Raw genomic sequence first — 13,708 nt, 5'->3', positions numbered from 1 at the left:
CCCTTTCACCACTGATCACCGTATAACTGTTACGGGTGACGCTGGTTAGTTTGTTTATTTTTGATAGTGTCAGGGCACCCGCTGTTTATTACCGAATAAAGGTTTAGCCCCCTGATCGCCCGGCGGTGATATGCGTCGCCCCAGGCAGCGTCAGATTAGCGCCAGTACCGCTAACACCCACGCACGCAGCATACGCCTCCCTTAGTGGTATAGTATCTGAACGGATCAATATCTGATCCGATCAGATCTATACTAGCGTCCCCAGCAGTTTAGGGTTCCCAAAAATGCAGTGTTAGCGGGATCAGCCCAGATACCTGCTAGCACCTGCGTTTTGCCCCTCCGCCCAGCCCACCCAAGTGCAGTATCGATCGATCACTGTCACTTACAAAACACTAAACGCATAACTGCAGCGTTCGCAGAGTCAGGCCTGATCCCTGCGATCGCTAACAGTTTTTTTGGTAGTATTTTGGTGAACTGGCAAGCACCAGCCCCAGGCAGCGTCAGGTTAGCGCCAGTAGCGCTAACACCCACGCACGCACCGTACAGCTCCCTTAGTGGTATAGTATCTGAACGGATCAATATCTGGTCCGATCAGATCTATACTAGCGTCCCCAGCAGTTTAGGGTTCCCAAAAACGCAGTGTTAGCGGGATCAGCCCAGATACCTGCTAGCACCTGCGTTTTGCCCCTCCGCCTGGCCCAGCCCAGCCCACCCAAGTGCAGTATCGATCGATCACTGACACTTACAAAACACTAAATGCATAACTGCAGCGTTCGCAGAGTCAGGCCTGATCCCTGCGATCGCTAACAGTTTTTTTGGTAGTATTTTGGTGAACTGGCAAGCACCAGCCCCAAGCAGCGTCAGATTAGCGCCAGTACCGCTAACACCCACGCACGCAGCATACGCCTCCCTTAGTGGTATAGTATCTGAACGGATCAATATCTGATCCGATCAGATCTATACTAGCGTCCCCAGCAGTTTAGGGTTCCCAAAAACTCAGTGTTAGCGGGATCAGCCCAGATACCTGCTAGCACCTGCATTTTGCCCCTCCGCCCGGCCCAGCCCACCCAAGTGCAGTATCGATCGATCACTGTCACTTACAAAACACTTAACGCATAACTGCAGCGTTCGCAGAGTCAGGCCTGATCCCTGCGATCGCTAACAGTTTTTTTTGTAGCTTTTTATTGAACTGGCAAGCGCCAGCGGCCTAGTACACCCCGGTCGTAGTCAAACCAGCACTGCAGTAACACTTGGTGACGTGGCGAGTCCCATAAGTGCAGTTCAAGCTGGTGAGGTGGCAAGCACAAGTAGTGTCCCGCTGCCACCAAGAAGACAAACACAGGCCCGTCGTGCCCATAGTGCCTTTCCTGCTGCATTCGTCAATCCTAATTGGGAACCCACCGCTTCTGCAGCGCCCGTACTTCCCCCATTCACATCCCCAACCAAATGCAGTCGGCTGCATGAGAGCGCGGATATAGGCGTGACACCCGCTATTATTGTCCCTCCTGTCCTGACAATCCTGGTCTTTGCATTGGTGAATGTTTTGAACGCTACCATTCATTAGTTGAGTATTAGCGTAGGGTACAGCATTGCACAGACTAGGCACACTTTCACAGGGTCTCCCAAGATGCCATCGCATTTTGAGAGACCCGAACCTGGAACCGGTTACCGTTATAAAAGTTAGTTACAAAAAAAGTGTAAAAAAAAAAAATATATATAAAATAAAAAAAAATAGTTGTCGTTTCATTGTTCTCTCTCTCTCTATTCTCTCTCTCTTGTTCTGCTCTTTTTTACTGTATTCTATTCTGCAATGTTTTATTGTTATTATGTTTTATCATGTTTATTTTTCAGGTATGCAATTTTTTATACTTTACCGTTTACTGTGCTTTATTGTTAACCATTTTTTTGTCTTCAGGTACGCCATTCACGACTTTGAATGGTTATACCAGAATGATGCCTGCAGGTTTAGGTATCATCTTGGTATCATTCTTTTCAGCCAGCGGTCGGCTTTCATGTAAAAGCAATCCTAGCGGCTAATTAGCCTCTAGACTGCTTTTACAAGCCGTGGGAGGGAATGCCCCCCCCCACCGTCTTCCGTGTTTTTCTCTGGCTCTCCTGTCTCAACAGGGAACCTGAGAATGCAGCCGGTGATTCAGCCAGCTGACAATAGAGCTGATCAGAGACCAGAGTGGCTCCAAACATCTCTATGGCCTAAGAAACCGGAAGCTACGAGCATTTTATGACTTAGATTTCGCCGGATGTAAATAGCGCCATTGGGAAATTGGGGAAGAATTTTATCACACCGATCTTGGTGTCGTCAGATGCTTTGAGGGCAGAGGAGAGATCTAGGGTCTAATAGACCCCAATTTTTTCAAAAAAGAGTACCTGTCACTACCTAGTGCTATCATAGGGGATATTTACATTCCCCGAGATAACAATAAAAATGATTAAAAAAAAAAAAAAAATGAAAGGAACAGTTTAAAAATAAGATAAAAAAGCAAAAAAATAATAAAGAAAAAAAAAAAAAAAAGCACCCCTGTCACCCCCTGCTCTCGCGCTAAGGCGAACACAAGCGGCGGTCTGTCGTCAAACGTAAACAGCAATTGCACCATGCATGTGAGGTATCGCCGCGAAGGTCAGATCGAGGGCAGTAATTTTTGCAGTAGACCTCCTCTGTAAATCTAAAGTGGTAACCTGTAAAGGCTTTTAAAGGCTTTTAAAAATGTATTTATTTTGTTGCCACTGCACGTTTGTGCGCAATTTTAAAGCATGTCATGTTTGGTATCCATGTACTCGGCCTAAGATCATCTTTTTTATTTCATCAAACATTTGGGCAATATAGTGTGTTTTAGTGCATTAAAATTTAAAAAAGTGTGTTTTTTCCCCAAAAAATGCGTTTGAAAAATCGCTGCGCAAATACTGTGTGAAAAAAAAAATGAAACACCCACCATTTTAATCTGTAGGGCATTTGCTTTAAAAAAAATATATAATGTTTGGGGGTTCAAAGTAATTTTTTTGCAAAAAAAAATAACTTTTTCATGTAAGCAATGAGTGTCAGAAAGGGCTTTCTCTTTAAGTGGTTAGAAGAGTGAGTGATGTGTGACATAAGCTTCTAAATGTTGTGCATAAAATGCCAGGACAGTTCAAAACCCCCCCAAATGACCCCATTTTGAAAAGTAGACACCCCAAGCTATTTGCTGAGAGGCATGTCGAGTCCATGGAATATTTTATATTGTGACACAAGTTGCGGGAAAGACAAATTTTTTTTTTTTTTGCACAAAGTTGTCACTAAATGATATATTGCTCAAACATGCCATGGGAATATGTGAAATTACACCCCAAAATACATTCTGCTGCTTCTCCTGAGTACGGGGATACCACATGTGTGAGACTTTTTGGGAGCCTAGCCGCGTACGGGACCCCGAAAACCAAGCACCGCCTTCAGGCTTTCTAAGGGCGTGAATTTTTGATTTCACTCTTCACTGCCTATCACAGTTTCGGAGGCCATGGAATGCCCAGGTGGCACAAAACCCCCCCAAATGACCCCATTTTGGAAAGTAGATACCCCAAGCTATTTGCTGAGAGGTATAGTGAGTATTTTGCAGACCTCACTTTTTGTCACAAAGTTTTGAAAATTGAAAAAAGAAAAAAAAAATGTTTTTTCTTGTCTTTCTTCATTTTCAAAAACAAATGAGAGCTGCAAAATACTCACCATGCCTCTCAGCAAATAGCTTGGGGTGTCTACTTTCCAAAATGGGGTCATTTGGGGGGGTTTTGTGCAACCTGGGCATTCCATGGCCTCCGAAACGGTGATAGGCAGTGAAGAGTGAAATCAAAAATGTACACCCTTAGAAATCCTGAAGGCGGTGCTTGGTTTTCGGGGCCCCGTACGCGGCTAGGCTCCCAAAAAGTCCCACACATGTGGTATCCCCATACTCAGCAGAAGCAGCTAAATGTATTTTGGGGTGCAATTCCACATATGCCCATGGCCTGTGTGAGCAATATATCATTTAGTGACAACTTTGTGCAAAAAAAAAAAAAAAAAAAAAAAGTGTCACTTTCCCGCAACTTGTGTCAAAATATAAAATATTCCATGGACTCAATATGCCTCTCAGCAAATAGCTTGGGGTGTCTACTTTCCAAAATGGGGTCATTTGGGGGGGTTTTGTGCCACCATACATTTTGGCCTAAATGTATGACTAAAATTTAGTTTATTGGATTTTTTTTATAACAAAAAGTAGAAAATATCATTTTTTTTCAAAATTTTCGGTCTTTTTCCATTTATAGCGCAAAAAATAAAAACTGCAGAGGTGATCAAATACCATCAAAAGAAAGCTCTATTTGTGGGAAGAAAAGGACGCAAATTTCGTTTGGGTACAGAATTGCATGACCGCGCAATTAGCAGTTAAAGCGACGCAGTGCCAAATTGGAAAAAGACCTCTGGTCCTTAGGCAGCATAATGGTCCGGGGCTCAAGTGGTTAATATTGGGCATGGGCAAAGTTAGGTTCATTTTAAAGGAACCGAGAGGTCTATTACTCAAAGGGGGAGGAGGGGACATTCATTGAACACACAACAGCTTTCAACAATACATGAGGAAATTTTTAAATATTTATGAATCCAAACAAAGAACTTATAAGTCATTACTTAAGGAATGTATTGATCTAAATAAATGTTCCTAGAAGGGAAAAGAGGAAGGACACAAATGGGAAGTAGGGACAGACAATCTTTTCAGGAACAAATCATAAGCCGCTATTGTGATCTTACAGGAATCTAGAACAATATTCATACTCCAGTATCCAGTAAATCATGAGGATACCATGACTCAGCTCCGTAATATTACAGGAATGTCGGGTGTGGCCTGTAATGCTTATAAAATTAGCATGAATGACGACCAGTACAACTAGGTTAGGTAATACGCTACAGATAATTACGGTAATTATAACAAGGTTCCTCAACGATTCAACATAGTAGAGAAAACCATTTACATCTGTCACTGCCACAATGGATTTTACTAACAAGGTCCTTACCTAACTCAAACACAATTCGGGGCTAGCTCAGACACCTATGAACCTACCAGCTTGTTTTAGAATTGTAGTTGTGTTAGAACAGGGGTGTCAAACTCAATTTCTTTCCAGGCCGCATCAGCATTATGGTTCCCCTTAAAGGGCCGGTTCTATCTGTAAGACTAAATGTCCAGAGCACCCCACCCCTCCTTACATCAGATGTCAAGTGTCCCCGACCCTCACTTACAACTCAGTGCACCCCTTTGACCTTGTCCTGATGCCAGTAAGAACCTGGGGGTGGAGCTGGGAAGCAGAAAGTGCAGGACCTGGAGGTGGACCAGAGGAGGACTGGAGTCAGCTGCCAAAGTCAGCTGAATGCTGAGACCAGGGGAGGCAGAAACGAGGGGGTGCTGTGGCTGCACAGAGAGGCGCAGGATCTGTAGGAGGAGTTCTGTATTCCTCTCTGCTGTCGACGGCTGAGAAAAGGTGTGGGTGGAGACAAGGGGGGGGGGGGGTGCCACAACTGCAGAGGAGGTGCACAGGCCACATGAGATGGCCTCGAGTGCCGGATTCGGCCCACAGGTCTTGTGTTTTGACACATATGGGTTGGAACATACAAATTCTATGCTAATAGTATCCACAGCTGAAGTGCAAGAGTGCTAAACATTCAGGCACCTTGAAACCCACATCTAGACTATGTATCTATTTTCTTTGTGCTTTAGGCTGATGAGGGGGTGCTGTGGCTGCATAGGGAGACACAGAATCTGTAGGAGAAGTTCTGTTCTCCTCTCTGCTGTGGACTGCTGAGAAAAAGTAGGCGCAGAGACATTGGGGTGCCGCAACTGCAGGTGAGGTGCGCGGGCCGCATGAAATGGCATGGAGGGCTGGATTTGGGCCTTGTGTTTGACCCATATGGGTTGGAACATACAAAACTCTATGCAAATAGTATCCACAGCTGAAGGGCGATAGTGCTAAACATTCAGGCACCTTGCTACCACACTCAGAGCATGTTTCTATTTTCTTTGTGCTTTAGGCTGGTGACCCACCACATCCTCCACCCTGTGGCTTTTCCAAAAATGAAATGCTTTGTGACCCACTTTTGCATTTGGGGTCTTGTGTCTAGGTCCTATTGTAAATCTAACTGCATGGTTTGTATGTTTTCCTTTGTTTGCATAGGTCTCCTTTAAGTGCCTAGGTTTCTCAGAAAAAAGATCTCCAGTGGTGAAATGTGTTGGATGAAAGAGGTTGGCACACACAAGAAGAAACAATTACATCAGTTGTGGTTGGAGAGCAATTATGTGTGTTATGGAGAAGCCGCACTTCTTTACCATGGCGGTGGACTTGAAGTATTGTGCAGAAACCACATACCAACCATTTTGCATGCCGTTGTGGTGCAGTCCCATTGACTTCAGTTGGCATGTATGGCAAGCACAATGTCTACCAAACACAACATGCAAAAAGAGCTGTTTACTTTTCAAGGACATTAAGCCTTAACATAATGAAAGTGGTAAAAATCCGTTTCAAAAAGAATAGCCAATTACATGCAAAGGAAAATAAAAGTAGTTTTGCTTGCACATGATGGAGATAGAAGTCAGCAGAGCTTTCCCTCAATCAATAATCTAATGAAAAACTCCATTGTGACTTGCCCAAAGGCAGGATAGCACCTCAGGAGGCCAGGGGCGGGCTAGCATTTCACCCCAGTCCATGGCTAAAATAGGGGAACTGATTAAAGGATATTGGGCACCAGTAACTTTTGTCTTTTTAAAGTTTTGTTGCAGAACAGTAAAGGAGATGAGGGTTAGGGGTCCTAGATATCGTAGCAGATCACTTACAGACTTTCCAGATCCATATTAATGTCCGGCTTCACAGCCTCAGAACCTTTAAGTCAACCTGGCAACAGTACAAGCAAGTTCCCAAATTTCAGGGAATCCTCCAAGTGAGTCACAGGCCCTTCTGAGAGACTGGCCTTCTTTCTGGCTCTCTCCAGCAAGGGTCTCCTCCTTGGCACAGCGTCCTCCAGACCAGGCAGGCTATTGAGCCTAGCAGCAGAGCCCCATCCAGCAGCACTTCCCTAGACCTCAGGCAAGGGGAAGAGAGCGAGTGCATGGCCTGTCCCAAATGTTTATATCCTCCCCCCATGCACCGGTGGCATAAACCTCTTGCTGGGTTGGCTGAAGGAAATATATATATTCATAATTTATTTTTGTTTGTGAAATTTCATACTATGACCGTTGTTACCAGTAACATTTACTGGTGACAGTGAGAAATCACAAGCCAACTAAAGCCGAGGGAAAGAGCAGGTGAAGAACTATACAGTCAGAGCTAACTACTGCCCAGCCAAATACTAACTTGACATAGTAGACCCTGTTTAGGACAATAGGGCTACACTATACTGAAACAGGGACTTGTGTGAATGGTTCTCTGTCCTCTATACAGTGCTATAAAAGTACATAAACTGCATTATAAATAAAGTAACCATTTTAGTCTGTGTTATGAACACACAGTAAGATTTTACAGCTTTCATCTCATACTGAAACGTCTCACCTGTCCATCCAGGGCCACATGTACATCGGTACTCTGAGGATGACAATCGTTTACATGTGCCTCCATTGTGGCAAAGATTCGCTGAACATGGAGGGTCTAAAAACTGACAGCGGTCACCCTGGAAACCACTAAAGCAGCTAAGAGAAAGAACAAAAATTCTAATTATACATAATACAAGCATAGTGCAAATGTTTTATAAATAAGTAAATAAGAAATCTTTCAAGTACATATTTTATATATACACTAGATGGTGGCAAATGCAAGTTTAGCAGGCTAACATTTGAGGTTATTTTTTTTTTGTCATGCTGCCAATAGCCAGATCTAAGATTACACACACGACTGAGAAACATGACTACTCCGAGTAGAAGTGGTGCCCTCTAGATCTTCAGTCTGCAGGAACACTCAACAAGTGGAGAGCTAGTGCTGGGCTTTCTTACTGGACAGCCCAGCAGGCACTGAAAACACTGAAGAATAGAACCACTTGTATTAAAAGAGAAGTTCAGCTTTTTTTAATTTTTTTGAAGAATCATACTTACCTAGGTGGATGCTGCATCTATCCCCTGCCGGCTCTAAGGCTGAGAACCGAGTGATTAAACACTGCTGATTGCTCGGTTCTCAAAGCTCTGAGAGTAGAGAGCCGGTGACTGTTAATCACTGACTCTCTGCTCTCCCCCCTTACCCCACATGCTCACTGGAGTGCTATGCTGTGGAGGGGGCGGGATTGGCTGGCTCCGGCTCTCAGCAACTCACTGAGAGGCTGAGCCAGGTGGCGGTCCAGGGTTATGGGCGAATCCCAACCATATTGTCGTGATCCTGCCCCAGCCTGAATCGGCTCTGTGATGTCAGCTGACAGCGGGCTTCAGCCTTCAGGCTTCAGATTGAATTGCACTCCTGTGATCCATAGGAGAGATGCAGCCAAACAAGCTTTGGCTGTACTTCTCCTGTAAATGTTATGTTGACAGCTAAGGATTTTGTACAAATAATAAAAATAATGATAAAAAAAATTATACTTTTTAAACATGCACACTTTAACCACTTCCTGAGCGCCTCACGCCAATATACGTCCGCAGAAGGGCATGTACAGGCAGAGAGAAGCAGGATCTACCAGTCTATGGATAGTGTAGGACCCACTAATCATGGGGTACTTTGTCGCAGGATACATCTGAATATCATCCACATCTACCTATACTTGTGATCGGGGATTAACGAGTTTGGCGGTCCTTGCCTAGTACGCTGACCAGCCTGAGGGTTCTTCTTGGTATCCATTCGTTTGGCTCCTGACTGGATAAAGGCCCTGGCCGGGTATAGGTCGCAAGCTCTTACAGCTTGCCGTCTGGTAAGCGAGCATTTTGTGTGTTCAGCACTGGTGGTGCGGTGGAGGATGAAAAATGAACTTTCAGATCTCAAACCAAGTCTGGTTTAACTGTTTGAACACTGTTGATTTATGAAGATGGACTTTCCAGTTTAATCCATTCACTTATTCACATACTGTTCACAATTATATTGGTTTGTACTGTATAATTTTGGTGGGTTTAGCGCTGCTACTTCTTGGTTTGGAATCACGTACCTGTATATTGCCCTTTAAGAGGCGGCTTGCGGGCACGCATGCCTGGATCTTCGTGAGCGCGACTCGATGTCAGCGGGGATACCCGCGATCATCTCATGGAGAGGAAGAATGGGGAAATGCTAATGTAAACAAGCATCTCCCCGTTCTGCCTAGTGACAGGACACTGATCATAGCTCCCTGTAATCGGGAGCGGTGATCAGTGTTGTGTCACACACAGACCCCCCCCCCCAATTAGAATCACTCCCTAGGACACACTTAACCCCTACGGCACCACCTAGTGGTTAACCCCTTCACTGCCAGTCACATTTGCACAGTAATCAATGCATTTTTAATTGCACTGATCGCTGTATAAATGTTAATGGTCCCAAAATTGCGCCAAAGGTGTCCGATCTGTCCGCCATAATGTCGCAGTCATGATAAAAAACGCTGATCGCCGCCATTACTAATAAAAAAAAATATTAATAAAAATGCCCTAAAACTATCCCCTATTTGGTAAATGTTATAACTTTTGTGCAAACCAATCAATAAACCCTTATTGCGATTTTTTTTACCAAAAATATATAGAAGAATACGTGTCGGCCTAAATTGAAGAAAAGAAATGTTTGTTTTTTTTATAGATTTTTTGGGGATATTTATTATAGCAAAAAGTAAAAAATAATGTGTTTTTTTTCAAAATTGTCGCTATTTTTTTGTTTATAGCGCAAAAAATAAAATGGCTCAGTTTTCTCCCCTCCCTGAGTGGAGAGCTGCTGACTGTCAGTCAGCATCTCTCCTGCTCTGTTCCTCCACACTATTTGGAGCGCTGAGCTGTAGAGGGGCGGGGAGCGGCTCACTGAGATGCTGAGACTGTCATCAATCAAGGCAGCTGGCGGATCCAGACTTCTGAAGTCAGGATGACGTGCTGCCTCGACCGATGGCAGTGACATCAGCAGAGAGCGGACTTCAGACCCCTCTCCGCTGAAAACGGGTCACAGGAGTGCAAAACGAATTGCACTACTGTGACCCATAGGAGAAGCCCAGCCTAAAAAGCTAAGGCTGGACTTTAGAAGTCACTCCTTTAAAAGGGGTGATACTGGGAGGTGGAACCAAAGGACGGTGCTCGAAGGTGGGTAGGAGGCGGAGACAAGGGGTGGTTCGGAAAGGGGGGAGTACCTGCACCTATTCCCTGAGAAAAAAAAGCCCTGACTTAAAAAAAATTGCCACCTAACCCTTCTGATAAAGAGCACTGATTCTCTCATTGCTGATAGGGGCAGACAAAGTTTGAAAAAAAAGACAACTTTACCTGCAAAGGTGAGTACCGTTTGGGAGCTTCACGCATGTTCCTCCATTAAGGCACGGATCCTGGGAACTTTCACAGTATAAAGCTGAGGACAGAGAGAGAATTAGTATTAAACAGAAAATAATTGTAAAACAAACTGATAAGGTAAAATGTTCTTAACACATTATAAAAAAATAACGTATGTAAAACGAGCCTGAAGAGCCCATTTACAGTACATTTCTGTAGTGCCTGGGTTGCGTTGAAGCAGCCCATTATACCCCAAGCGCATTGAAATATTCTGAAAATGGTCTGTGCCACAAAATTTGCAATGCATTGCACTATGATCTATTGCTGTACTATATGACACACTGCAATACATGTGCACCGCCTTAGTGCATTGGGGTGCTGTTCCAAATGAATGGCACTGCAACGCATGTAATGTGCATTGTAGTAATGCACACGTTACCTCAATGCAAAAGAAGTAAATAAGCCCTAAATTAGTATAGCATCCTTCCAGAAAAGGTTGCTAGAAAAACTCAGGTAAATTTAGAAGTTGTAGAGGTGTGTGATTTTTTTTGGCTGTTTTGGGTCACACTGGCTGCAGGCTCAACTACTTCTCCCTGTCTTGTAGTGAATTTTAGAATGTAGTGGGTTGGAAGAGGCAGACCCTTGGCCCGAATATTTATGCAGTCCCAGCCAATTCCTGGGGGTGGGGGGTGCCCAGTAGGTGGCTGAGGATGGCATAAATAGTTTGGGGCCTGAAGCAGTAGGGTTCTTGTCCAGGAGGAGGAAATCCCAGCCTGAGGGTCTCCTGCCTTTCTGGGCATTATAGCTGAAGATTGCAGGAATTCATCGAGGTCCCAGCTTAGTGGGAGCTGGGGGGGCTATTTTCTGGAATTATCAAGGTCCCAGCTCAGTGAGTGGATCCTAGTGACAGTGACAGTCTGCTGATTTAACCTTGAGTGACTGCTTCGGTGTTGCTGAATTGGGACTTGCCCTCGCTTGGAGTCTCAGGATTGCATATGTTCCTAACATTTGCCAAAAGGGAGATCACTCTGAAGAGAGTAGACAGTGCCCTCTGTTTTTTTTGTGCACTAAATTCAGAGTATTCCAAAGCTTCCCTGCATCCCAACCAAGTACAATAAGCACTAAAGCATAAAAAGAAAGCCCTTGCCTGGTCATTGAGTAGTGAGACTATCCAAATGGTTGTATGCCTGGCTGGGTGTGCATCCAAATTGGAAGATAACCTGGGGCAAATCAGCAGGACCTGTCAGGGGTCTGCGCTACATTATGTAGAACCCCTTTGTGTACATAGGTTAGGTAAATTTAGTTAGGCTCCACTGTAGTCAGTGGAGCCAGGATTATTTGGAGTCATGTACACTTCATCTAGCAGGCTCTGTGGGCTGATCCTTTGTCACCTCCCCCTGGCTTCTGGAAGCTTCCAGAAAGTCCCAGACCTTAGTAGGTGGAGGGATGGAGATAGAAGCCTGAATTTTTATGGAAGCTCCACCAATCCCTGGTTAAGGATGGCCCAAAAGGGGGAGAGTTGGCCCATAAATGCTCAGGAGCCTGGCCATGTGGAGAGAGAATCCAGGATCCAGAGGCCTGGAGGGAACCCTTGTGCTGGGTGGAGGGGGCTCTGTTTCCAGGCAGAAGGTGTGCAGTGGCTGTGGACAGACAGCAGCAGAGAGGAGTAGGAACCTGAGAGGGACCCTCACCACCCTCATTCTCATCACGGCTGGTTGAGACACCCTGGCAAGTGGGACTTGAACAGCCGGAGGCCTGGGCAGAAGTCACCATCTATGCTGCAGGATAAAAAAGGGACTGAGTGAGTAACCTCCACACTTCATCCCCCAAAGGGAGATTGCAACCAAGTGCAATATTCAGCTAGTTTGCACAATGCTCAGTTAGAGCCAGGTGCGCTTGCATTTTGAAGGGAAGACTAAAGTACCTGAAATCAAGTTGGGACTTGTAGCTAGCCAGGATATACAGTTATTCCGAAGGGAGTATGGTCTGGTATCTTTGCTAGAAGTCTGTGATCATTTAAGTTGTTCTCAAAGTTCTACATTGACCGAGTTCTGGGCATCCCATAACCAACCTAACTCCGTCCAAGTTTTTTACCCCCCAAAAACAAAAAAAAAAGCCCTTGGACTGGTTTTATGACTACGTGTGCTTGCTGAAAATGCGTGTTTCCTGGCTGTGCAGACAAAGTGGGACGCAAATTCCAGTGGCTTCTATGGGGGTAGCGCTACAATTAGTACACGTGGCTTTGCAGTGCCTCAGTCTGCTGATCTTGACATACGGGTTTGTACTAAACAGATGCTGAAATGTGTTTGGTTGCAGTGTTCCATGCTCATTGTCATTGTCTTAGTTTTGTCCAAGACATTTACCATCTGTGTTTTCTTCCTTTTGTAACAGCCAAAATGGAAAGTTTTAATTAAAGAACAACTACAGAAGAGGATGCAGCATGTAGTGTGCTGGATTTGTCTGTGTGCAGCACAGAGCAGAACATTCCAAACATTCTTCTATGTCTGATATTATATAAAAAACTTAGGCTTGTTTACAAAGTTGTGGAATAGTAAAACCCCCTGGTTGAGCTGCGTTTTTACCGCCCCCAACTGCTACCCTCTTTAGCTGCAGAGGCAGCGGGCGGGGGTGCACACATGCTGCAGCTGCGATGCTTAGCTGTGTTGCGGTGGCCGAAATGATACCCTCACTCATGTCAACGAAGCCTCTTTGCACACATCCTGCAACTGTGTGCAATATACGTGGCTGCGAAGGATGTGTGAACGAGCCCTTACAAAATGATACAGACTACTTGAATCTTCATAGCTAGGTTGTGCTGGGTATTTTAATCTTTACATGAGCTATAATTCTGGATATGCACACAAAGCATGGGGTGGTAAAAAAAGAACACAAGAAAGCAATAACATTCTATAAGAGCAAACATAAATGAAATAACAAGAAATAGGTTTAGTGTTGTAAAGGCAAAATAATAATAATAATAGGAGTGACATCAAAATAACAGAAATGTATTACTCGTCAGTAAAATTCACCATAAATGTAACTCAGTGTAGACTTAAATGGACAGGGCAAATAATAAACCAGCCACAGATGACTAAATACGGCATCTTGTCCATTTAGCACTAGTCTGGATAACTAACCCTGTCAGCTGCAGCAGCTATGGAGCCAAAATGTTGAGTCCCTCCTTACACCAATTCCCATTCAGTTACATTCTTCAGACCTGAATTAAGTCGATGTCTAACAGGTGAAATAAGTCAGATCTCTAGAAGCCCTCAACAAACCCCTTTGGATCAGAGAGCAGAACCAAAATC

The 13,708-nt window shown here is 44.5% G+C and overlaps 1 protein-coding gene across 1 annotated transcript in view; it reads right to left on the bottom strand.

The window, feature by feature from the left end:
• The window catches only part of LOC141107556 (uncharacterized), a 146,237-nt gene that overhangs the window by 113,184 nt on the left and 19,345 nt on the right, over positions 1-13,708 (bottom strand). Inside the window, exons 2-3 of the mRNA XM_073598380.1 lie at positions 10,398-10,479; positions 7,549-7,685 (exon numbers count right to left, since the gene is read on the bottom strand). Coding sequence (XP_073454481.1) covers positions 7,549-7,685; positions 10,398-10,479 — 219 coding nt within the window. The remainder of the gene's footprint in view (positions 1-7,548; positions 7,686-10,397; positions 10,480-13,708) is intronic.

This window comes from Aquarana catesbeiana, linkage group LG09 (genome assembly GCF_042186555.1).
Source record: "Aquarana catesbeiana isolate 2022-GZ linkage group LG09, ASM4218655v1, whole genome shotgun sequence".
Lineage (NCBI taxonomy): Eukaryota > Metazoa > Chordata > Amphibia > Anura > Ranidae > Aquarana > Aquarana catesbeiana.
This window is presented reverse-complemented; position numbering and strand designations above follow the sequence as displayed.